This window comes from Anas platyrhynchos, chromosome 3, assembly GCF_047663525.1.
Source record: "Anas platyrhynchos isolate ZD024472 breed Pekin duck chromosome 3, IASCAAS_PekinDuck_T2T, whole genome shotgun sequence".
NCBI classification, from domain to species: Eukaryota; Metazoa; Chordata; class Aves; order Anseriformes; family Anatidae; genus Anas; species Anas platyrhynchos.
This window is the reverse complement of record NC_092589.1, coordinates 18,348,580-18,374,728: the sequence shown is the minus strand read 5'-3', so window position 1 is coordinate 18,374,728 and position 26,149 is coordinate 18,348,580. Positions and strand designations below refer to the sequence as shown.

At 44.1% G+C, this 26,149-nt stretch overlaps 1 protein-coding gene across 3 annotated transcripts in view; it reads left to right on the top strand.

Moving 5' to 3' along the window:
* Positions 1-25,890, top strand: part of FOXN2 (forkhead box N2) — a 31,567-nt gene extending 5,677 nt beyond the window's left edge. For 2 of the 3 annotated variants that reach the window (XM_027453610.3, XM_027453611.3), the window contains 5 exons: positions 6,683-7,233; positions 12,609-12,733; positions 16,599-16,663; positions 20,813-20,881; positions 21,312-25,890. In XM_027453610.3, coding sequence (XP_027309411.1) covers positions 6,697-7,233; positions 12,609-12,733; positions 16,599-16,663; positions 20,813-20,881; positions 21,312-21,829 — 1,314 coding nt within the window. In that variant the 5' untranslated portion in view covers positions 6,683-6,696 and the 3' untranslated portion in view covers positions 21,830-25,890. The remainder of the gene's footprint in view (positions 1-6,682; positions 7,234-12,608; positions 12,734-16,598; positions 16,664-20,812; positions 20,882-21,311) is intronic. The other variant, XM_027453612.3, reaches the window with a different exon arrangement.
* Positions 25,891-26,149: the final 259 nt, after the last annotated feature.

Here is a 26,149-nt window from a genome sequence, read left to right as displayed (position 1 = left end):
ATTTTAATACAGAAAGCCAAATTCAACGGAGTTGGGAGTGCCTGAGTGCTTCTGAGGATGGCAGCAGGTGGTGTTTGTATATTTGGCCTGCATCAAGATACATCGATGCTAACAGCTGCTTTTGGGATACGGCTAAAAGGAAAATCAAGCAGCAGTGCAGAAGTCGGGCCTGTCCCGCGCAGGGAGAGTTCCTGAAAAGCCCTCTCAAAATGTGCCTGGGCCTGACAGCTGGGAGGAAAACCTGCACTTTGGTAGCAGGGAAATAGCAATCTGCAAAAGCTCGTCAATTACGAAGTCGTAATGTGAAGGGTATTTTGTGTTAGGCACCAATGGTGCTTGTAAATTAAATCTTGCATAAGGGTCACTTCAGGTGAAGCTCGAGCGTGTTGGTTTTCAGCGGAAAATGAGAAATTCTGGTGCTTTAAGGCTGAAGAAGGCAGAAAAGTGATATGGAAAACATAACATTGCTAGTAGTGGTAAATTGTTACTGAAAGTAGCTGAAATGTAGCTAAAAGAATATTCACTTCTGGTTCAAGGGGATGATAGAGAAACCTGTAACAGTTATCATGAAAACAATCAGCATCAGCCCTACATGGCAATACACTTGTTCAAATGATGCATTTCTGAACATAGCAGTGGCTCACGTCTGTGTGTGTTTTAGTTCATTTAGCAAACAGTGTACTGAATTTAAGCAGCTTTGCTATTGGACATAAAGCGCTTTTCCTATTTAAAAACAAACGAAAAACCCACCAAGCTTTTCCACCTTCAGTGACACCCAAGTTCTCTTAAATGGTTTAGATTTCCCTGGTTTGTTTGTTTTACTTCCCAGTTTCTCTGTTATACCTGGACTGCTTTCACGTGCACATTTTAAATCCGAGGCAGGAGGAACCATGTCCCAAGCTGGCTGCAGCCCTTCACAGCACAATTTCAGACGGTCCAAAGGCACTGCTGCGATGGATGAGGCCTGCAGGGTCCAGTATCCTGGGCCTATCTGAGCTTACATTATTGTTTTCATTCAAAATACTTATTTTAATCCCAAAAATGTGTGTGTATGTATGTATATTTAATTAACAAACATTTTTAATACAAATTAGATGTTGGATAAAATGTCTGTTTCCTTTCCAGGGCTATGATAAGGTTTTATCCCCTTCCCTTTTCAAATTATGCTGAGTGTATTTTGGCTTCTGTTAATATCAGATCCTTTCATCAGTTTTTATTAGTTTATTTTTTTTAACCCCTGCCCTTAATTAGATGAAAGGGTGTGGGAGGTTATTGACATTAAAATGGGAGAAGCTTGGAACTGTTGCACCTGGAGCCCCTCTGTTTTCTTTTGCCAGGAAGAAATGCAGAAGTTCACAGGTTCTCTGTGTGGCAGACTGAATCGGAGAGGCTGATAACCACCTGAAACAATCACCCTTCAGTTCTCCTGGCTTCCACGGCAGGAGGAGGAGTGGGCAGGGTGCTGGTGCCCTGCTTTGCTGGGAGCACAGCTGCCCAGCCTGGAGCCCACGGATGCATGCAGTTGCATGCCAGGCTGCTGAAATCTGTCACCAAGAGGTAGTTTTGTCCTCAGGAGACCATAGTGCTGTAGTTGTCTTGGATACGTGACATCACACAGCATTGTAATCAAATATAGGCCTTTTGCAGCGCTTTAGAGACTTGACTCTGACCCCAGCCTGAGGAACAATGCTGTGAAGTGGAGAGGAGCCTGGGATAAAGGGGAGGAGGGAGGGGAGAAGGTTAAATCGATGGAAAAATGGGCTGGTGCCACGCTCTGAATGCTCGCAGCCATGTGAATGTGGTGCTTTTAACGTTTCCAGCTTTTTATCAATGGGTTTTCACTAGCCGGGCAGGGAGCTGTGTTACTTTTCCCCTTAACACACAAAAAAAGCCTCTCGTTGGTCCTTTGCTGTGAGCGTGCTGGCTGGAAAGTGTATTGCAAACTTTGTGTGAGTGGTGACAGTCATTTATACGTGTGCTTGTGCCATGTAACAACACAATGCACACATTGATGTGTTTAAGTCAGGACAACCCCTGGTGTAGCTGTGTTTCCTATGAATGCAAGGGAATACGAAAAATCAATAAAAGAGTTTAATGCTGGTGTAGTTGCTTGCAAGCAAAACCATGTGCTGGTATTTTTAAATACTCTCACAGAGCCCGTATATGTTTGCACAAACCTATGTAGGGACTGTACAAATACACCTGTAACTCAGGCTGCGTGCCCTGAGCTTGTTGCACTGAGCATGGTTCCAGTGCTGCTCTTATTTGACACCAGTGTGAGACCTTTAAAAGTCTCTTCCCCTGCATTAAAACCATGCTCTGTTACTCAGTGCATGGTCTTTTTCTAACTCTAGAGGGAAATGACTGCACTGCTAGCAGTTTGCAGGTCTTCCCAAAGGCACTGCTAGCTGATGGGACCTGGTTGCTTGGCTGGCCCTACAGAATCAAAGGGGCAAGGCTAATTCTGGAGGGGGTCTCTCTGCCCTGGGGCCTGGGTGTGCTCACAGATGCTCTGTGGCACCTTTCATCACGGTGGTGTCAGATGGGAAGTGAAGATGGGTCAAGCAGCAGCTCTGCTCACACAATAACACAACACAAAAAAAAGTAGAATTTTGCTTTTTTTTTTTTTTTTTTTTCCTTTTTAACAAGAGGTCGAATGCTTTTTCTCTGGGCTGTTGAGTCTAGGCAGAAAGAGCTCAGTTTGTGTGTTGCCTGCAGCAGCTGCGGTGATAAAGCAGTGGCTGCATGTGGTTACCTCCAGTACTGCTGCTACTGCTTCCTCACTGGACTCTTCTGGAGCTGGGACTTCAGCAAGGCACCTGTTGACAAAACTGTGCCTTGTGTTGTGCTTACTCTGGCTTTCAAGCCCTCACCTGCTATACCGGGTGCCTTTCAGCCCCCAACACCTCTCAAAGTGAGCTCTTGACTTTGAAAGAAGATTGTAAAAACCATTTTGTTCTGTAAGTGCTTTTTTGTATTGATGTTTTTTGTATTGATTTTTTTCCCTCTCCCCTTCCTATTGTAAATAAGTAGATCCATGTCCTGTCTGTTCAGAATAGCCACGATGGAAGTGGAGTCAGTGTCCAGAGAACACAGAGGACACGCTTCCCACAGGCACTTCAGGGATGTGCAGAGATATTCTCCGTGTTCGGAGCAGACAGATTTTTCTTGAACTCTGCGGATTTTCCAACTCGGAACTCATTGCTCAGAAAAGAAGCAGGCATCTCCCCCGCTGCTTGCTAAAAGCTGCTGCGACCCAGTAGTCCGTTTCTGATGCACTGGTAACTAATTACCGGGCAGTGTGGGTTGGTTTCTTCAGCAACAGCACCGTGCACAGTGTCTCGTGACACTGAATATCCCCCTCAGGTGCGTTGGGGTTTCTCTAAACCCGATTGCTACCTCAGTACACCTACAGCCTGAGTCTGCCCTGCTCTGTGGGTGGTGTGTGGAGCAGGACTTACCGGGACTTGGCACTGTTAGAAGGGAGCTCTGTGCCTGGCTTTCCCGTGCACTCTCAAGTGATACCAAAATCACCAGTGCTGGAAAGGAGGCTGCATCTTTCATCTTCTTTCTGGTGCTTCCAAGCTTTTAGTCGAGCACCCTCAGTTGGCTTTGCAGCCTTTTAATCATCTTATCCCAGAATCCTAGTCCTCTGTATATAATTACGTTGCAAAATGATGCGTACGTCCATTGCAGTGCTTTGTTTTTGAGGAGGTGTTTTGGCAGGCTTTGTTCTGAAGGTGCTCACCAGAACGGGTGCTTGAATGGGTTGGCATTTGGGTACGTGCTGCCCTTAGGCTTTGAATACTCCTGCTTTTCGTTGTGGGTGTTAATGGTAATGGCACTGCTCTGTACTGCTGTGCACGTACTGGCAGGGCGAAGCACCGAGCTGGTGTTTGTAGAGGTGTGTTTCAGGCTTCTGCCTTTGGAAGGCTGGGGGCTGAGTCCTGGCTCCGCTTGCAGGGCTGGGGCTGTCCCCATGGCAATAGCAGTGGGCTTCTGGGTGCTGGGGGTGCCAGCTGGAGAGGCTGGTGAGGGGCTGCCACCTGCCATCCTTCGGCAAGGAGAGGCTGGGGGACAGCAGGAGGAGAGGGGAGCGGAGCTCATCTCGTCTCATCGGCAGAGCAGGCACACAGAGGGGATTGTCCTGCTTGGCTTTTTCTGCCACAGGAGCGGTTGAAGAGGCAGGGAAGGTGTCAGTAAGAGGAAAAAGGAATGGAAGGTAAATTTCACGAGGTGGCCTTGCGCACCCTTACCCTTGCTTTTCTGCTGGGTTTCTTTCATGGTTTGTATTGGTGCTGCTAATTCAGCTGGGGTGGGAGCACTGGAGAGCAAGCTTACCTCTAACCCTGCTTGCATCAACCTTCCTAGCTGATAACGGAGAGAAACATTGGGAAATATTTCGAGGGTGCAGTTGTACACAATCTACCATGATGTCTGCACCAGAGGGCTTCTTACAAGCTCTTTTCTTCTTGTGAACTGCCCGCCTTGCTCTTACTGTGCTGTTCCCACTGGAGCGTCTGTGTCCACAAACCCTTGGTTGTTCATAGCAGAGATGGGCAGCAAAGATGTTCTAAAACGTGCCTTTTCGTAGTGCATCTATTGAGGGAAACATTGTATATTATTTACTATAAATACATTGCTGTAAAGAATTTAAAGTAGAATATTAATTATTCTAATGGTCCTCTGCTAGCACATAACAGCACACAAACAAAAAGCATGTGGGTGCCACAATGCTGACCTAATTTGAAGGGCCAGGTTAAGTTAATGTTTCCCTTTTCTCTACACTTTGGGGTGTCTGGGCCATGTTTGCATTTTAAAACAGACTCTGTTGCCTCATGTTCAGGAAAGGAATAAATACAGTGACCTAAGTTTGTTTGTGTGTACATGGTTCTGATCTCCTGTGCTGATCAGAGACTCGCAAAGGGAAATTTCATGTGTTCTGCACCAAGTACTGAAATCAGTACACAGTGAGCAGTGGCAGCTAGTACATAGATAGGTAAAAGGACACAGGACAAGGGAGTAATGTTGTCCTGTGTAAGGAAAATGGTGAAACTTTATGGCAGAATTTGGGTTTGTTTCACTTTATGGGTTTTATCACTGTTCCTTTGTTTTTTATTTAAGGAAGGGTTGAAAAAGTAACATAGACGTGTATAAATTGCTCTGTTTTAAAGCCAGCATCCACCAACTTAGGGGAAAAAGTAAATTGTAGAGAGAGCAAAGTTACTTTTGAGAAGCTATTTGAGCAGTTTGCTTTGTTTTATTTTTAATGACTGAGCTAATAGTTAATAATGCCTGTCCCTGCACATAAATTGAATTTTGGGGGATGGTTTCTAGCACTGTGTAAGTACAGATTTTGTTTTCTGGAGAAGGTGGAGTTGTTGGTCCACAGCGTGCAAGGCAGATCACCTTTTTGGGGTCTGGATCTTTGATTTCTCCAGCTCACATAGCCCCCCGACATAAAGGGACTGGTAAGGTATCCCCTGATAAAAAAGGGGCAAGCAAGGAAAGCTTGCCAGTAGCTGCATGAAAGACTACAGGCAGATGACAAGAAGAAATTGCTTATAGGGAACAGTGCTTTTCTGGAGGAGGAGCAGATTCTGTGTCACCACATTGCACCTTGCTCTTCTGTTGCTCTCCTCCAACATAAAGAAAACTTACTAATCTCTCCCCTTAGAGTATTTGTTCTTGAATTAGAACAACAAACAAAGAAAATTGTATTAATAAGTCCATCTGAGAGTGGAGCACTTAACTAAAAATTGTCTAAACACTCTTATTGATGTGATAATTTCCATTGAAATCTTAGCAGCAGTAGACTTGCTCTGACAGTTTGCCCTTGTACAAGGCTGAGCAGGTCCTTGTCTCCATGTCCTCTGCAGGAGAAGATCCAAGTGCACAAAGCCATGTGTTCATGCAAATACTGCAAAAAAATGTAAGAAGACATCGCTAATGTGCATTGCACTGCCTGGTGAGGTGACTTCTGCATCAGTAGCTGCAGAGCCTTATGTTTATAGAAGGCTGGTATAGCCACGTGTGTAAAGTGATCTGTGCTTCTGATACAGCTGTGTTGGCCAAAGCTTTAGGTGCAGCGAGGTTCTGACATGGTTACATCAGCAGAAAAAAAGCAGCTGTTAGCATAGCAGTTTGCTTGGTGGCTTGTTTTAAAGCTCTGCAGTGTGAGGGAGTGCCTAGGAATGACTGGGACTTGCAGGGGGTTGTACAGACGTAATTTGCACCAGGACCGCAAGTTGACTGCCTGCTATTTAAGTTTTGCAACTTATTTTTTCCTCTCCAGGAATCAAAAGCAAGCACTTCTAAATAGGGTTAATTTACAATGTAATGAATATAATTAAAGACTTAATGTGAGAACAGAATGGTTTAGATCCTACCTGTTGAGGTCTCTTTCAGATGTTGACACCGATAGCTGTTATTTCGGTGTCCAAATTGAAATTTCAAGACAAGTAGAGCAGTTTCCAAGGGCTTACTGTGAGTTCTGGCTGTAAGCCGGGCGAGATAAGAGGGTTTACAAGAGGTTTTTGTTTTTTCTTTTTAACCCTGTCTCTCCTCAGTGACCACAGCATGGGTCAGTATGGTATCACGTTTCCTTGGGAATTTTTCAGCTTGGGCTGACACTGAACGTGATTTTGAAGTTTTGCATTGATTTCTTTCTCCTCTGTTGCAGACCAATAAAGCTAAATGGGTCCAGTCACTGGAATGACTCCGGACAGGAAAGCTAAAACGCCAGGAGCAGAAAAAGCTGCAGGACTAAGGCAGGTCCACAGGATGGGAAGCTTGCCTGAAGCAGGAGATGCTGGGAGGCCCAAGGCCACGGTGGTGGACAGCGATTCAACTGATGACGAACTCACAAATTTGAACTGGCTGCACGAAAGTACTAACCTTCTCACAAACTTCAGCCTTGGAAGCGAGGGTCTTCCAATTGTTAGCCCTTTGTATGACATAGAGGGTGACAGCGTGCCATCCTTCTCACCATCCTGCTACCAGAACCCAGAGAAAAAATCATCGACTTCCAAACCCCCTTATTCCTTCAGCCTCCTCATCTATATGGCCATCGAGCACTCCCCCAACAAGAGCCTCCCAGTCAAAGAAATCTACAGCTGGATCCTGGAGCGCTTCCCCTACTTTGCCACAGCACCGACGGGGTGGAAGAACTCTGTCCGACACAACCTCTCCTTGAACAAATGTTTCCGAAAGGTGGAGAGAAGCCATGGCAAGGTGAGGCCTGGGGGGAGGGAGTTGAGTAGAGTTTGAAATTCACGAGGAAATTAAGAAAACCCTGTTATTTTCATGGACTCCCCTCCTCCCATGTGTGAAACAGTTGTATATGGAAATCGATTAACTCTTCACTTATGACCAGGGATAGTTCAGAAATACCACTTCTGGCAAGCGTCCAAGTCACTTCTGTCACCCTGTGTTTTTATTTAGTACTAAGCTGGGTAGAGCTAACTGTGATGGATCCTTTACAAAGCTGGCTGACTTGTTACTGTAAAGGGCCTTGTTTCTACTTACAATTTTGCTAGGCTTAAATAGTCAGCTTGATGTTCTAGACGTCTATTCTAGGGTGTCTTGTGCCTTTTTTTTTCTTTAAAGGAACTCATTTGTTTGAGGATAAATTTAAAAAGTAAATAAAACAATCTTTTGCCTGTGCTAATTTTCTGAACTGGGTCATATAATGATGTTTGGAATTGACACGTGGTACCCTCACTGCTAGGGAAGATATAATCATTAGGGTACCTGCCAGAGCAGTCTATTGTTGGAGTAACTGTACAAGTGTAAGCTATGAAGAGCTCTGTGTGAGTTCAGCAGAGGTGCCAGCCTTGTGGTTGAAACTGGAGTTTGTACCTACAGCAAGTGTGTTGTAACCCACAGAGGTGTTTTCCTCCAGCAGCCCGTGGTTGCTGCTGGTGGGAGGTGCCAAGCCTACCTTGAATTTGGGTATCTTTCAAATTTCTTGGTGCTTTGCTGAAATCATTGATGCCAATATTTCCTATTTATTAACCCATTTCCAATAAATTCTGTTCAAATCATATTTTCCTGTCCTGTACTCTCACATACCTCAGCTCACTTATTTGCTTGCTGTTCCGTTAAACTTTTTACTAGGAAAAGCATCTGAATTATTGTAGGAAAATAATGGAAGCACTGTGATAAGGTGTGTTTCTCAGTCTGAAAGCTATTTTGTATATTACACTGACTTTTCGATTGTGATCTTCTCTTAGCACAGATTGAGCTTTCAAACAGTCTTCTTTATTCCTGTGTTTAGTATACTGTAGTGTTTTTGTGCTTTCACCTCTGTTGTAATGGTGCTGTCATAACTGTGTCTGCAGTCTTTTTGAGACAAGCTACATGTAAAGATCTACTCCTTAAAGTCACGAATACTTATTTCTGTATAGCTTGTTTCTTCTACTGACTTGAATGATTTTATTAGTGATTTCCTTCCTTCCTCTCTCATTTCCCATCCTGTTCCTCAAGAAGGCAGCTCTGAATTTGGAAACAAAACAGAACAGTGTTCACCCCCCTCACCCTGCCCTAAAGTCAACAAACAAACCCTGAACCCGTGTGCTTGGACATCAGCCTAAGTGGCAATAGGCTTGTTATCAGCAATGCATGCAGTGTTTGGCATGTCTGACAAGGTAGGTAGAGGTCCTCTGTGTAGAGCCTTGCACTCAGCAGGCATCAGTGGAGGATATGGATATATATATCCATGTACCATGTGGAGGAGGATCACGTTGATGCTGCAGACCCCTTTGGCTGTGCTCCTAAGGTGTGACTTCTTGTAGCAAGCAGCACTAGCTTACAAGCTTGGTGTAGCTGATCGTATTATCTGTAACCACGTGCTAGTGATGCCTCTGTGGGCTTCTCAAAGAGAGCAAGGTAATTTGTCCTCTTCCATTTTTTTCTTTGCTAATGACATCTTAATTGTTTTCTGGAAGAGAGTACATGATTGGTTTTCTGCTATCCTGAGTGCCCACAGAAGAAGAGATGCCTGTGACAGGTTGCATCAGAGGAGCAGAGTAAGGGAGCAGGGTAAGAAGGGTTTTAAAGCCTTTTCTGGCTCTCAGACAAGTCTGCCTCTCATGTTGGAAGAGTGTCAGTATCTGAAAGGGGAAGGATCTGTGCCCTTTGCACCGTGTGAAACGCTCAGTTTTCTGATAGTTCACTGGCTATTGCTGCCAGCCAGTCATCAGCTATGAAAATCTGCAGTGTCTCCTCATTTTCTACATTACCACCCATGCAGGGCAGTTCTGGGACATGTGAGCTGGATTCACTGTGGCTGATGCTAACCTGGCAAGCAGGCTGTGGAAGCACGCTTACTGTGCCCCGACTGCTGATGGACATCGTGCACATCTCTGCTTGAGCTGATGTGAAGTGAGACCTCCCAGACACATCTAGCGTGGGCGATTGTTCACCCACGACTCTTTCGCTCCACAGACCTATTTTTACTGGGCTGCACCACATCTTGTTACAGACGTAGCTGTGGATGGCTGCTGTTTGCCTATACATTAATATAAATTGGCTACGTGCATCCACCCTGCCTGTAGCAGCAGGCTGCAGTCACTCAGGGACGTGCTCTAGATGGCAACCAGCATGGATTGCGGGGGAAGGCTGCCATGGCTTGCACTGCTGAAAAATATTTGACGTTACGTTTGTTGTTGTTTGGTTAGTTGGTTTTTCTCCCTCTCCTAGCAGACACGGTGGCGGGGTCGATACTGAAAGTCATGTGGTGAAAGGGCAGCTGGCAGCAGGCTCAGGGGCTCGGGTTGCAGCCCGGTGGGGTCACCCCGGAGGTGTTCCCATTCCCCTGGGCTGCCCGAAATGTGAGACAGTGCTGGGAGCTCTCCCGCAGGGAAAAGTGACAGGGCACGTGCCCTTGGGGTTTGTAGAGGGGCATGAAAGCTTCTTCCTCTGCCCTTGTTGCTGGTTACATGAAAAAGCTGTGTGCTTTTGCATAGTGGTGGTGATAAAACAACGAGTTGAAGAGTCATGAGGGAAAGTGACTGCTTTGGGATGTCCCAGGAGCCAGCGCTGCAGTCAACAAGAGGAACTTCTCGTGCCATGGCAGCAGGGTGTGTGCACATCAGATCTCTGCTCTGCTAAAATATACATTACCCTTTCTGTACGGACTTACTGTGGTGCTGCCAGGTGCAGGTTGTTTGCTGAGGTTTACTTGACAGGGACAGGGTTTGAATATCTTCAACAAACATCCCTTTCTCCTTCCCTGGGGAGCCTGTCCCAGTGCCCGACCACCCTCTGGGTGCAGACCCTTTCCCTAACCCCCAGCCTGACCCTCCCCTGTCCCAGCTCCATGCCGTTCCCTCGGGTCCTGTCGCTGTCCCCAGAGAGCAGAGCTCAGCGCCTGCCCCTCCGCTCCCCTCGTGAGGGAGCTGCAGGCCGCCATGAGGCCTCCCCTCAGCCTGCTCTGTGTGGGCTGAACAAACCCAGGGCCCTCAGCTGCTCCTCACACATCTTGCCCTCTAGGCACTTCACCAGCTTTGTAGTCCTTCTTTGGACACTCTTTAATAGTTTTATTTCCTTCTTATACTGTGGTGCCCACCTCTCACCTCAAGGTGAGACCACACCAGCGCAGAGCAGAGGGGACAGTCGCTCCCTTCAGCTGGCCAGCAATGCCATGCTCGATGCACCCCAGGACATGGTTGGCCCTTTTGGCTGCCAGGGCACACAGTTAGCTCACAGTCAACTTGCCATCGACCGAACCCCCCGATCCCTTTCTGTGGGGCTGCTTTACACCCCCTCATCCCCCTGTCTGTACGTATATCCAGGATTGCCCCATCCCAGGTGCAGAATATATCTATAGACCTGTAGGGACAGAAGAGAGCTGTCTGTTACCTCATAAACTTCAAGATACATCTTCCACACATACACAGGATTTCCCAGTGGTTCACCTGGTTCCAGTGGAAGCAACTGGTGGGAGCTGCGTGGGGTGCTCTGTGCTGAATGGAAGCTGGGGACAGCTGCTGAAGGCTGCAGCTCCTGCTGGGCTGCCCCTTGTGAAGGTGTTTTCCCCCAGAACCAGGTGAACCCAAACAGAGTAACCAAAACTGCCTTTGGAGTTGATTTGCTTTATTTTCCATAAGAAAGGACAGTCAATGCTTGGGCCAGTGTTGTGTGCCCAGATAAAGGCAAGCTGCTGCTTGTGGTAGCTTCTCCAGCTGCCCCTGCTTGCCTGTACGTCTCTCCACAGCATATCCTCCTGAGGAGAATCACTTCCCATGGCCCTTCTTTGGGTATAAATACATCAGAGCACTAGTTCATATTTTATCAGTGCTATCCCTTCCCCCCTAACTCCCGTTTTTGTTTTTTTGAAAGGTCAAAGGACAAAGCTGCATGATGAGGGGCATCTTGTTTCCAGCATCAGTTGCTTTAATCAAGCCCTGAGAAATTCTGGGGCCTGGGAACTTTGTCATCACAACACAGTCCAACATTTCAAAATGCCAGAATATTTTTGTTTCCAATTTTTTTTTTTAATTTGCTTAGATAAAATACTGCAAGTCAAATTAGGAGCATTAGAAAGAGGCAGAAAAAGATGACACTATTGACATGAAATAGTAACCTCTGAAGGCAGTTTAACATCCTGGCTTGTCTGGGCTTTATCTGCTAGGACAAATGGCTGAGTTCAAGTGGTCTTTGGTCACACCGTCTACTTAGGCTTGACCCATACACTGTCACTTCTGTTGCTGTGGTTAGACCTCTTCCAGGAACACTGATGGTTTGTTTTAAAGCTGAGATGATTCCATGCTTTATTTAGTCACCCTGCTTATTGCCTCTTGCACTGGGTTGAACATTTGTATTGCTTCAGGGTGTGCACTCATTCAGCTCACTTGCAGAGCACCCACTAAAAATTATGGTGGTGTTTTGGCAGGTCAGCAAGCTGGTAGAAGTAAGTGGCTGGGAAGATGAAAGAGGGAAAGTAGCCCCTTTCTGGCTGCAGCCTGCAGTTAAACTGAATTGGGTGTCAAGTAGAAGTGCTTGCCTAAAGTCATAGATAAAACAGTGCAGAGCAGGTTTGCTGGTGGGGTGGGTTCCTATGGCTCTGCTTGACTTTTTCAATATCAAATTTAACATCAGGAATGATGGGCACAACAGTGCTAACATCATTAGGTGCATCAAAAATACATGAACTAGTTAGGTTTTCAGATTTTGAAGAAGTGTGAATATGGTAATCCAATTTGTAGCTGAGCATCCAACAAATTGCTTTTACAGATGGAATAAAGTTAAATGAGTTTGTTGCCATATCTCCACTAAGGGGAAGGCTCTTTGGCTTTGGTGTTGATGAAGCATTTAAATAAAATTTACAGCTTTCAGTCAACAAACTTGAAAGAAAATGGGGCTTTAAAGAAGGGGCTTTGGAAACGTTGTCCCAAGCTGCAAGACAGACGTTTCCATGCCATGTAACAGGGGTCTCAAGGCTGCACACTCATCGCGTTCATCCATGCAGATCATGGAGCCACGTGAGCGTGTGGTACGTCACCAGCACAGAATTGGTGCCTACATTATCACACTTTGCTGTGTCTTGGGGATATTTAATAACTTGGTCCCTGGATGTTCTAATTTGCAATGCTTCTTCCTTGCAGGTGAATGGAAAAGGTTCGTTATGGTGCGTTGATCCAGAATATAAGCCTAATCTTGTTCAAGCACTGAAGAAACAGCCTTTTCCCTCAGCACTTGCGTTTTATACTCCACCAGCATCACCACCAAGGTAGGTGAATTTTCTCTTACAAGTGCAGCATGCAGGTACAGTCACCCACCTAGCAGAGGAAATGCCCAAGTAGCTGTTAATGTGTTGATACTGACTTCCACGAGAAGAAGAATTGAAGTGGAACTTTGGTGAACTGGATAGACAGGCAGGGAAACTGGCTAGAGAAGAGAGTGTAATGAGCTCAGACCTCCCAGATAGCAGATCATGGAGTCAGAGATCTCAGGTTGGTCTCCCAGTCTCCTTTATAACTGAATAAGAGAGAAAAGTGGAGAGGCACTGATTTCACAGCCATGGAGGTCAGGTTCTCCTCCTCTTTCTGCCGCAAATATTTAGTAAGCTTTATATTTTATTCCAGATACATGTTTTTTTTCCCCTTTCTTTCTTTCTTTCTGGGTCTTGTTAATTTTCCATGCCTGCCTCCCCTCCCCCATTTGGGCAGTGGGATGGCTTTCTCTTAGATATTCTTTCTTCTTCCTTCTACCGATGTTTTTTTTCCCCTTCTGTTGTGTCTCGCCAGGGGTCCTGGCTGGAATAACCCAGACAAGAACAATTAATGTTGAGGTATATGCTGCCTTTGTTGAGGGACTTTGCAAACAGGCACTGTTTTTCTCACTGATTTCTAAGAGTTGAGTGCTGGTCTGAGAGTCATGTTTTTCACTGAGCCATTTGCAGTGGGAAAACATTTTGCAGTGAGGATGGGAAGAAAAGTCTTTACCCTAAACGTCATGCGAGGTGGAATCTGCTACGCTTCTCAAATCAAGGCTTCCTCATTTGATGCATTTTAAGATTAGGCAATAGCTTTGAGAGAATTTCAAGTCAGTGTCATGCATTCTTGGTACAGGAAGAGGAATGTCAGCCTGAGTAAGCACTTGGAGGTGGCATGGAGAGTGGGAGGATAGAAGGCAAATAGGAATGCGCTGCTGCTGCTGAGATCAGGAGTTAGGCAGGCAAGTGGCCAGTTTATCTAGTTCAGCAAATGATTTGAGTGAGATGAGAGATAATTATGATGTCTGAACATTGCCCTCTGCCTTGCCTTACTGCAAGGAGTTCCCTTAACAAACAGGAGGAACTGGGATTACTGAAGCAGGATGTAAAACCGAGCATTTAGCAGAACTTTCTATGAGTCTCACAGGACGTTGACCCTGGGATCTGACACCACCATGTGAGCCATAGCTGTCTGCAGCAATTGAAGATTCGCATAGAAGGGGCTTTTAGGGTTGGGCTTGAACCTTACAAGCTGCAAAAATGGTTGGAAGGGATCCCTGGAGGTTCTTTCTCCAGCCAAAGGAGCAGGGGATCAAATGAGACTCAGCCTAGGGTGGGCTGTAGACAGCCTTGCCCAGATACGTGTTTAGTGTATGCAGCATGTTCAAGGTCAGTCCCGTGATATAAGCACTGAAGTATGATTAACTTTGTATAAAAACAACACAGTGAAATTAGGTGTAGGGAAGGAGGAGAGATTTTATCTCAGTGAGTGCTGAAGTACCGGCAAGACCAAGACTTCAATTTGAAGCTGTTGGGTTTGATAACTTTTTTCTTAAATGGAAGGATTAATCACACTTGCCAATAGTTGCAAATTACAAGGAAATCCTGGCCCTCATAAAGACACATGGCAAAACTACCTTCCACTGACTTCAAAACATGATGGATTTTGTAGTGCCTGTATTTGTAAGAACAGTAAGATAAAACAGCAGTTTAAGACACTCAAATTATTCCTAATGAAAGCTATCTTTTTTCCTTTTAATAACAAAAACACGTCTAAGACTTTAGCTTATAGGCAGAAAAACATTTTTTTTCTCCCTTCCATGTTTAAAAAATCTTGACTTTAGATTTAAATTCTGGCTTAATTCTGGGGAAGGGCCCCAAGACGTTGGCTTGTATGTGGAGGGAAAGAGGAAGCCCAAAGGAACAGTTGGAGGGAGACTGGGAACAGCCGTCCAAATTTAACTCCAGGGCAATGCTAAAATTCAACTGCGAGAGTCTCTTGAATTTTTCTGTGGGAGTGCTTGTGTTCATAATTATTTTACAGTGTGTTCGTGGGGAATATACCTATCATTCAACAGCACTCTAAAATAAAATTTAAAGTGTTGCTTTGATCAGAAGCTTTCCGAAACTGTAATCTGTGTCTAGTTAAGTGGAAGCTTGTATTATAGTAGGTGATTGACATGGCTGGTGCATTTTATTTCTCTGTAGCTTGTTCAACAGGTTGGTGTTAGGCCACTAACTGCGTCCTGCTTCTAGTACCTGTATTGTATCACTGCGCTCTGGACACTGCCACAGTCTTCATCTTGCAAATGCCTCATGCATATGCATAGATTATCTTAATCAATACACTAAGTGTTAATTTGATCCAGTAAAGCTCTGTGTATATTGTTCCTGAAGGATCTGAGCTCAAATGAAAGGATGAAGATATTTAGCATCTATTTGTACACTTGACCTGAAGACTACAGAGCCAGCTGCGTTGGGCTGGGTACATTCCTCTCCTTTTGATTTTTTTCTCTTTTTCTGGTTTTGGATCTCTCAGCACTCCATCACCCCCACAAGAAAACAGAAGAGACAGTGAACTTGAGTTTTGGATGCTTGCACTGAACTGTGCAAACTGAATCTGCAAACTGTGCTGAAGCTTTTTCACTGTGGTTACCCCTTTGGAAGATGCTGAACATTACTCTCCTTTTCATTAGCTTCTTTTACCAATGCCAGGCAGTCTACAGTGCAACCAGAGCTCCTTATGTAGCTCAGATGACACATTTCAAGTCACCTTACTTCAATTTGTGCACTTTATCCTTGCCATTAGCAGTCCGTACTGCAATGACCCTTGGAGCGGTTACCAATGGCAAGCTGAATTTGGATCATTTGAGGGCAAATCTGAGCCATGGTGGCATTAAGTGGGCATCTCTCATAAACAGCTGTGCACAGTGGTTGAGTTCAGGGGGCTAAGGTATGCACAGCTGCAGCAGCAACCCAGAGACCAGTGAAAAATATTTTGTTTAGGATTCAACGTAAAGGTCCTATTGATCCTATGAGGTAGCTTTTAGAGATTGGGCTTGCCAAAATCTGTTCGTCACCCTTTACAGTACAAGTAGAAGAATTACAAATGTTTATTGGTGTTTCATGGAATTTTAATGGTTGTGCACTGTTCTTATTTCATGCATTTCAGTTTGCTAGTACATTTATAATGAACTGAATACTTAGGGCTGGATGTATAGCCCAGCTTTTTGTTCTGCAGTGTATTAAATGGTACTCTGCCAGACGAAAGTTGACCTGATAATGAAAAAAAACTAACATGACCAGCAAAACAGCCCAGCTTCTGCTAACTTCAGAATCAGCAGATGCCTTTGTTGTTGTTTTTGTTGTTCTTCCCCAGCTTTTTGCACAGCGCTATATTTCGGTTTTGCTAATCTCTTATAATCTCTTACCATCACTTTGAAGAACAACAAACACAACTGGTTTGCATCTGTTCTGCTGCTCCTGGGCTCCAGGTGTCTGTGTAAGCTAACATTGTGTTCACGTGTGGGTTTTACACAAACACACACACACACACACACACACACATTTAATATCCAGCCTTTATTTGTAGATTTGTAGAAGTTAGTATCTCTTGCCAACAAAACTCTTCCTCAGTGTGTGTTGGGGTGTTTTTCCAAGTGCTGCTGATTGCTCCCTGTGCTACATAACCAATGTGTAATGATCAGTGTGTCAGGCCATCTACTGAGGGCAAGAGAAATGGCTGCCTGTGTGGTTTATCCACCAAGATATGGTGTATTTTTTTTAATCTTTCTATGTTTATGGTGTTGTGTCTAATGTATTTTGTACAAATTATTCAGCAAATTAGGGGTTGGTTTTGACTTGTTGAATTTCTTTTCAGTAGGTCATCGTCTCCTCACTACTTAACTTCAGTACTTAAGCAGAATCATGGCCGATCCCTCAAAGGTAAACATTAATTTTCTTTCATTTTGCTCTGCTTTTTTTGCTAGTCACAAGCATATTCTGATTTTGTGTATGGACCATTCTCTGAAGGGTCTGTTAGATTACGAAAAAAAACATATTTAATAGAATGTGTGCTTGTGATGTTAGTGACTTGTGTATTAAGTTTAAATCCATAAGATGAATCTCACATTGTAAAAGTGTTGTTGTTTTGCCAGCAAGGTATTCAGCAGACACATCAGTCTCAAATATGACCTTCTTTACGACTGAATTGTTCTGTAGAAAAACGATTAGAAAGGTACAAACACTGGAGTTTCCCTGTGGTTAGGGATGATGTATAACCATTATTTTAACTGCAGTCACTGAAAGTTGGAGGAGGAAGGTTGGATAGGACTGAGTTGTGCTGGGGATGTGACCATGAGGAGTGGTGTGGCTGTGGTGGGCTCAAGGAGCCACTCTGAAGGGAGTTTGAGCCAGGTGGTGGCTCGTTACCGGCAGTATTGCCCAGGGCTCCATCATGGAGCCAGTTTTGTTTAACGTTTCTATCAGTCATCTGGCTGAGGGGATCAAGGGCTCTGCAGAGGGATCTAAATGGCCTAGGTAGCTCAACCAAGTCCAACTGTGTGACATTCAATAAGTGTAAGTGCCAGGTCCTGCACTCGTGTCATAACAACCCCAGGCAGTGATGCGGGGCTGGGAAAGCTTGGCAGGAAAGTAGCCCGGGAAAAAGGGGGGATGATGGTCAACATCCAGCTGAACATGAGCTAGCAGTGTGCCCAGGTGGCCAAGAAGGCCAAGGGCATCCTGGCTTGTATCAGGAACAGTGCAGCCAGCAGGAGTAGGGAGGTGATCGTCCCGCTGTACTCTGCTCTGGTGAGGCTGCACCTCGAGTACTGTGCTCAGCTTTGGGCCCCTCACTACGAGAGTTGCTGGAACATGTTCAGGGAAGAGCAGCGAAGTTGGTGAAGGATCTAGAAAACGAGACATACGAGGAGTGGTTGGTGGCACTGGGGTCCTCCTTCCTGGAGAACAAAGGAGGGTGAGGGGAGATCTCATTACTCTCTACTATTACATGAAAGGAGGCTGTAGCAAAAGGGTGTCAGTCTCTTTTCTCGGGAATAGGACTCAAGGAAACGGTCTCAAGTTGTGTCAAGGGATGTTTAGATTGGATATTAGGAAGAATTCCTTCAGAAAGGGCTGTCAAGCATTGGCACAGGCTGCCCAGGGAAGTAGTGGAGTCTCCATCCCTGGAAGTATTTAAGAGACGTTTGGACGTGGCATTAAGGGACATGGCTTAGTGATGACTCGGTAGGTCAGGCTGATGGTTGGACTTGATGATTAAGTCTTCTCCAGCCTAAATTGTTCGGTGATTCTGTAGTGATTCTGTGATCTCTTCTAGCTAGAGCTAGAACTCCATAGCCCAATCATTTCCCCATTTATGACATTACACATAGCTGACTGCAGGTGTCTGAAGGATGTTTCAGAACACACCCATTCCTCCTGATTGCCCTTGTGGCAGCCAGCACTGCTGGTAGTGGACCCGTGGTGACGTGTGGTTGTTCAGCACAGTCATCGTCAGCAGCTGCAAAACTGCACAGCTCGTCACAGCTACACCAGCAGCAGCATGCAAGCTAAGCAGGGGATGTCCATGTAGCCACTCTTGCACTTTTTCAACACAGACAAACCCATGAGAAACAAGGGGATTTTTTAATTTTAATTCTGGACACTTACAGGTGGAGGTGCCTTGCTGAGGCCCTAGCAGGAGCAGTTTCCTGCTGAAACCCAGTTTGAATATCACAATTGGGACCGAGGGCTGCGTGTAACTCTCACCTTAACTAGCCAGCATGCTTACCTCTGCATCCCTTAATTGGTTGGTTGTTATTTTGCCATTTATTTTCAGGGAAACCTTGCTGGAGTGCAGCAATGCTGCCTTCCTGGTGTCCTCTTCCTCAGCCCACTGCGATCTATGATCTACTCACAGGTTTTAAAGATTGTTAGAGCTGCAAGGACTTGGCCATACTTTTGTCTTACTTTCACTTCCCATGAGTTAAAACAGCCCACTGAATTTAAGCTGGAAACGTGTTTGACACTTACAGTCAAATGCAAATAGAAGTAGCAACAAACAGCAGCTGAGCAGAGATGGTTACTTCATTTTTCCATATCTACTTTTACAGGTGTTCCTCATTTTCTAACGTTGTAGTGGCCCTTAGCACCAGAGTGGAGCTAGGCAGCAATGCTGGGGTGTCACAGAATTTCTGCAGAAGAAGCCTGTTGAGCACTTGTACTCAGTAATAAAGCTTAATCCACTTAAGTCTTGTCCTTTTCAGAGGTAGTTACAAAAAAAGTCCTGAAAACTGAATTGTGCTCAAATTTTAAAGGGCCAATTCCAAGAAAAAGTGAGCACGTGTTAATTTGTTGTAGAGCGTTGTCCTTAGGGCTCTTTCACGAGGATGTTAAAATGCCCCCAACAAAGCACGGCTTCAGCAGCAGCACAGACACCCCGCTCTCTGCTGGAGCTTCAGGCTGTTGAGGCCAGAAGGTTGGGTTTAGTCTTCAGCCACAAACCAGAAACACTGCTGGGCAGCAAAACCAAGGGTTTTAAAGGCAGGGCAGCCACCTGTCCCACAGCTGGTAACTACCACGTCTCCAAACAGAGGCTTTGTCTGGACCGTGGTGGCAGGGAGGAATCCTTTGCTGCTGCAGTGACTATTTCTTTGTGGATGCTAGCGTGCAGAACCACTATTTGTAGGTTGCAGTGCTTCATTAATGCCTCCCATTACTCATCAGTTTATCAAAATGTTATTTATATATTGGCATCATTTATTAAAAGGAAAAATTTGTGATAGCAGGTACGAAATCACACTATTTCACCTTCTGATTACAACAGTGGAGCAAAGTAACTGTCCATATTTTATTTCATATGGAAATAATTTTTTATTTATTTGTTTTTAATTCATCAGTTGTACTATAAATAGTAAATCATGACCTACGACTTGTCAACTCAGTGTGTTTCTGATGCCAAAAAAAAAAAAAAAAAGAGAATAAAAACTGCAAGTGCAGTGGAATAGAGCTTGAAGTACGTTGATTTAAAACGATAAAAAGTGAAGACAGTGGGGAATGTGGATATTTTGTAGTCTGTGCTGGAAGCAGCAGCTCCGTCAGTTTACCACGTTGATGCAAGGTGACAGGGTGTTTTTCAAATTTCTCCTCAAATGGGGTCAGCTTAGTAAAAATTAGGTAAGATAAGAAAATCAAATGGACAGTTCTGCAGTCCCCCTCAAATTCAGTAACAAGGCAGGGGGACTGCCATTGAAAATGAGATGGCTGATGGTTCACTTCAGCAACTCCTGCCTCAGTGGTAGCTGAGCAGGGTGGAGAAACGCTTCCACTTACTGCTGACGCTTCCTAGCACGCTGTCTTCCAGCCCAGCTTCTCCACCTCTTGGAGGTTGAAGTAATCCACTCAGTGCAGCAAAGGATAGCGTTTTATGGCAGTGTTTGTCACCATAGCTAAAGGCACCGCTGTTCATTTAGATCTTTCTCAAGTGCCTGTTTATTATGTAGATCTCCATGCCTTCTAGATGGAGCGGTTCTGTGCCATCTCCCCCTTTGTCTTCTCTGTGTGTTCCGTTTCACATGTTAGTGTGAAAAATAATGCAAAGAGAGCTCTTTGTGCTGAGGTTGTAGAAAAGAAGTGTGCTGAGTTAATGCTGCATTTAACTACATGCTTCAGCCTTGCATATTCATGGAGTGAGGGTATGAAGCTGATGATTAGGTGCTTTGCTTTGCCATATGTATAATCTTTCTCTTTAAACTGTTATAGATAAAAGCCACTTGTTGCTAATAACATCTCATATGGACATCTAATTAATGGTGCTGATTCTTGTCTTCAGCTGTGGCTGGGTGCAGTGTGAGGTTATCATAAATGTGATACCTGACTCTTCTGCAACCAAACTGCTTGTATGATGCCCCTCTTGGATTGCCGTGTCTTAACTTTGTACTGTGTAGGAGTCGTGCTCTATCTGAATTCTTACACGTTTTCCCACTGCTCATTACTGTAGGCCAGCATATGCAGATAGATATTCTTTGCATATTCTACACACCTCATTTTGTCAGTATTACCTGAGCTGTAACATTTTGTGCTTCTCCTTCACAGAATCTGATATTGATGCCGCTACTGCGATGATGCTGTTGAATACTTCCATTGAACAAGGGATGCTAGACTGTAAGCACAAGCCATTTTACTGTTTTCTTTCCTCTACCTAGAAGCTATACGTTTGCTTTAAAGTTTCACTAAATGAATGTAGTCTAGCTTGCAGATAGTAAGAGCAGCCAAGAAGCAATTTTGATTATTCTTTCTGCTACCCTTACAGTTTTACAGAACCACTTTCTCTTTTTTCCTTTTTTTTTTCCCAAAATTCTTCTCCTATCCTTTTTGTACCAGATGCTAAGAAGATTTTCTCTGTTTCTCCAGCTTTTATTTGTGATTAGCTGAGGACCGTTGTCCTCTGTGGATGACAGTAAACAGGCATGTCACAACTCTTAAATGCTCACTTTCAGCTTACCCTTTGCAGTCAGTCATCCAAAATGTGGTGTTTTTTTTTCAGGTGATCTCACAGGAGTACATGCTTACTGATGGATCTTTTTTTTAACAGGTGAGAAAGCTCAGCCTCTGAAGACGCCTAAGAAGAGAAGCTACGGCAGCGCATTTAATCCTTCCAGTTCGATAAATTTGCAAGAAAATGATTCTGCAGCCACCAATATTGATCCGAAGGAGGATCACAATTACAGCGCTAGCAGCATGGGTTCGCAGCGCTGCGCATCTAGGTCCAGTGTGTCTTCCTTGTCCTCTGTCGATGAGGTATATGAATTTATCTCCAAGAACAGCCATGCTGGAAGCGATGGCAGTGAAGGATTTCACAGCGAAGTGGATACAGACGTTGACTATGAAGATGATCCTCTTGGAGACAGTGGCTATGCATCACAACCTTGTGTAGATACCTCTGAGAAAAGTCAGCCTAGCAACAAAGCACTCAAGGAGTTATGTCAAGAAATTGATGAGGAGTTGAAAGAAGCAGCAGGGTCTCTGCTCCACCTTGCTGGCATCCGAACGTGCTTGGGTTCCTTAATAAGTACTGCAAAGACCCACAGTCACAAGCAAAGGAAAAAATAGTCTGTTTGTCAATGTTGAATATATACATATATTTTTTTTAATTGTGGCAATACTCTTCTACTTTTACCCTTCGCAAGGGAGATCAAAGCCATAAGAGGACTCATTGCTTTTTTATTTTTGGCGCTAACTGTAATTTAGCCATTTATTTTTAAATCACTGCCTAAAAAGAAAGAAAAAAAAATAATTTAATCTTCTCAGATTAGAAGAGATGCATGACTTGTGAAAACCTGAAAGCATACTTCTTAATGATCACTTTTTTTCTTTTTTTTCTTTTTAATAGTTACTTTTTTTCCAGATTATGTTTGCTCAGATGCACATTGTGGATCATATTGACATCTCTGCTGGCCCCATGTGCAGAGGTGAATTTTGCCCTGTCTGAGGGCTCCGACTTCCACGTCAAGAATTAAAGAGGAGGAGAAAAAAAGAAAGGGAAATAAAATGTTCTTGCCTCAGTTGCTTCCTCCCGCTTGCCCTCTCTTTGTTTTTCTGCCACAGGTTTTGATGGAAATGCTGGTGAGGCAGTTCCGAGGGTCTGCAGATTTCAGCCCACCCAGTAAAGTGGCTGAAAAACTGCAGCACTCCCGGAGCTGCTTTCACAAGACGCTGAGTGCCCCCAGGCAAGTAGTATAACCCTTCCTGGCAGAGCGGGTAAAGGGTAGCTGAGGTGGGTACCGCCTTCTGCTTTCTTTTTCTTTCCTGCTGCACCCCTACCACCACCTTGCTGCATGCAGGTCAGATTCCTGAAGGGAACCAGCTTTTTCTTGTCATCTTGAGACAAATTGTCTTGGGGGGTGGCAGGAGGAGGGGTCATTTCACACCTACCTTGGGTGCAGCCAGTGGTGAAAGCTGCCATTTGCCAAGCTTGGTGTTGCCCTGGTGTTACTGCCACTGCTGAGTACTTATGCTAACGCAGCCGTTACATTTTGCTGCTGTCCCACTGCCACACCAACCCTCCTGCTCCCCACTGACAGAGATGGGTTCAGAGAATAAAGAACACCGCAGCTTGTCCTTTTTAAACACTCAGCCAGAGGCAGAGGTTTCAGGTGGCTAGGCTGTGAACAACTGCTGGAAGAGCTCTTTACCCCCCTAATCTGAAACCAAGTAGAATAGCTTCCTTTTGAATTAGTGAACCCGAATTTGCATTTTGGGAGTCTTTGGCTGTCTCTACCCTCTGTGTCCCAGATCACCGTGCCTTGTGCTCTGTGAGTCCTTTTAGCCTCCTGCCACATGCAGTGCATCTAACAAGCAAGGCTAGCCTTTGGCCTCTGGATGTAAGTTGTAACTCAGGAGGACCTCTCTGTTTTGGGAAGGAATTCCTTCACAACTCATTTTTGCAATAAAAGAATCTCTTTAGAGTTCCCAGACATCTTTTGGCCAAAAATGCTTTAGTGGTATTATGAACTTTTTTTCCTCGTTTATATTTTTAATTTTAAAATAAGTGATGATTGATGATTTTTTTTTTAAGGTTTTCTGTTCAAAGATGGGTATGCAGTTCTGTTGGAGTGGGTTTTAACAGTACTGTAAGTATAAGGATGCCTTAAGTATGTTTCAGAATTGTAGAAGACTATAAAAGGTCATCTTTCCTGTTCCGGAAAGGTAGAGTGATGTGGCGTAGTTTTTAGCTAACACATTAAGCTATTGTTTCCAGCAGGTGTTGGGCAAACAAAGCCAGTTAAGAATTAGAAGTAGGAAATCAATGTCCGCTGTTTTGGTTGTTGAAGACAGTGCTGGACTCAGCCAAAAGTTAACTTTTCCCTAGTGGAGTGTTTTTCTGGCTCTTTGGAGGCCTTCTATAGATCAGTGTTTTTTTCTTATTTGTCAATCTTTCCATGAGTACTGCCATAAACTGTCTCCTTTAAATATGAATACAGCCGTGCTGCTGAAGGGCTGTTGCTCTGAGGGCCTGGTTCAGTGCCTCTTGAAGACAATAGTGGTGCTCCCACTGATTTCATGGCTGTTGGATCAAGCCTGAAATACCCGAGGTTCTTTTGTAGCATGTTTTGGAATTAAAAGCCAACTTTTTTTTTTAAGCACAAACACTAGAAAAGGTCTTTTTTCCCCCTCCCCAATCAATTACTTCAGTTTTAAGAATGAATTGTTTTATTTCTTGAAAGGGAAGAGAAGTGCTCTGATGCATTCCTGCTTCGTGTGAACACCCATTAGTCTAATACCCGTAACAGGACACTTTGTACAGATGTGTATGTCTTCTGGATATCACAAGTGGTGCATTAGCCGATTAGATCTGATATTGGATGTGTTACTGGTGGATAGTACGGGAAAACTCGCTATTTAAAAGAAGTTTAAATGCAGTGGTTCGTAGGATTTTTGGATGTGGAGATGTGAATGCTTGTTGGAACTGCTTTTTGCTCACAGTTTGCTTTTGTATCGTGATGGAATACTGTAAAGGGCAGAGCGTGTCGATGCAGAAAATGAGGATTCAACTACACAGAGATCACAGTAGCAGGCTGCAATTCTGCTCAGTGCCATGATTTCAGTGGGGTGCTATTGAAGGCGGGTGCCATATAGGTCATGCTGGCTTTGGGTGCAGCTTTTCTCTTAACTTCCAATAAAAGCTGGATCAAGATCCAGGTACTCTGGAAACTGTGGTCATACTCAGCTCCATGGCTTGGGTTTGTTTTGAATTATATATTTTTTTTTTGCTTTGGATAACATCTGAGAACGTTAATATTTCTAGGAGCGTGGCTGAAGCTGGTGATAATGGCTTCAGCCTTACGGAAGGTATGGGACTGAGAGGCTGCCAATGCATTTAATGACCACGTGCAATGAGCAATAACCCCGTGCTAATAAACAGTTAACAGTGAAAGCTGCATCCATCCCTACAGCCCAAGAGAACTGAAAGTCTGGCAGGGGAAGTCACGCACCCCACGCTCTCCGTGCTTTGATGGGGAGGGCAGCGGCTCTGTGCACCTGATGTGCTGCACCACGTTTTTCCCCTGCCATTCCCTGCACATTTTTGCAGGCAGCAGCTGCCAGCTCGGCTGTGGAGCAGCCCCTCTTTGTAGTCGGAGACCAGCTGCTGTTCCTTTCACTTTCGTAGCTAGAACTGGGTTTGGGTTTGTTTGCCACCTGAGTTAAGGAGCCTGGTGTATATAGTATAAATGGAATATAATTAAAAGTTATTTTGACTGTTGGGGTTTGTTTCTTTTTTTAGTGACCTATGTAAAATGTTCATGCCAATGGTCAACTCAGATATACTTTAGCAGCAGTGAAAAGGCAACAAAAGTATTGGTGAACCACATTCAATCCTTTAAATACCGTGGAGAAGTGTGTGAGACTGGTGTACAAGGGAGGCTGCTCTGCTTTGGGTAAATTCTGATGTGAATACTGTACAAACCTGTACTGGTCTTTCAGACTCAAATGCTAAATTATTGCTTTTGTAAAAGTTGCATCAAATGTTTTCAAATCCGACTTTAAAATGGAAGTTGCGTGGTTTGCAACTTCATATCAGATGGAAAAGTAAAAGCTTTGGTTAAAGCCAACTACACTCATACATGTTAATAATGGTGTAGTCAAAATATTTATTGAAAAGAAAAGGTAGAATATTTTAAATGTTGCACCTGCCATTATATCTTAAAGCACATTCTTCACAGCTACCAGTGCCATTATCGTCTGTTTTATAAATGTACATTTCTTCAAACTAAAAAGTGCATAATTAAAAGTATTATGTTGCTGCCATATAGTGATATAAAACATTTTATAATTGCCATTTCATTGTAACTATTATTTATTTAAAAGTGAATTGTAAGAATGCTTTCTGATCAAATGAACCAGAGTTGTTTTTAAAATGTTCCCGTTAGCTTGTTTCTAATGTAGCATAAGCAATGTCCTTGGGTTTGTTTAGAATAATTTTGCCAGTAGGTGACCAATTCTAACCCTTTTTCCTCCAGTTTAGTCCTTTACCCATTTTAAAGAATATTTACAGAAGTTTAGTTTTTTGTATGCTAATCTCTGTTAATTAAAATGTTTATAAAATTTATTTTTACCAAAGAGATGCAATTCATTATGACAAAATATTGCAGAATAAACTTTGTTTTATAACATTTGTGACTTTTCTGCCCACATTTTTCATTCAGATGATCAAAGGGGCTTTTATAAAATAAACGGCATTACAAACAGAAAGCACTGTGTTATCTCTTTATCAACACCTCTTGGTATTGGTCTCGGTGTTCTGAGAGACCCGTGTTCCCCTTTCAATCTTACACAAAACCGGGTTAGTTTGGGGGGAAAAAAAAAAAAGGCAAAAAAAAAAAAAATAATGTAATTCATTCATTCTTGCCTTGGTTTAGAACATTGTGTGCA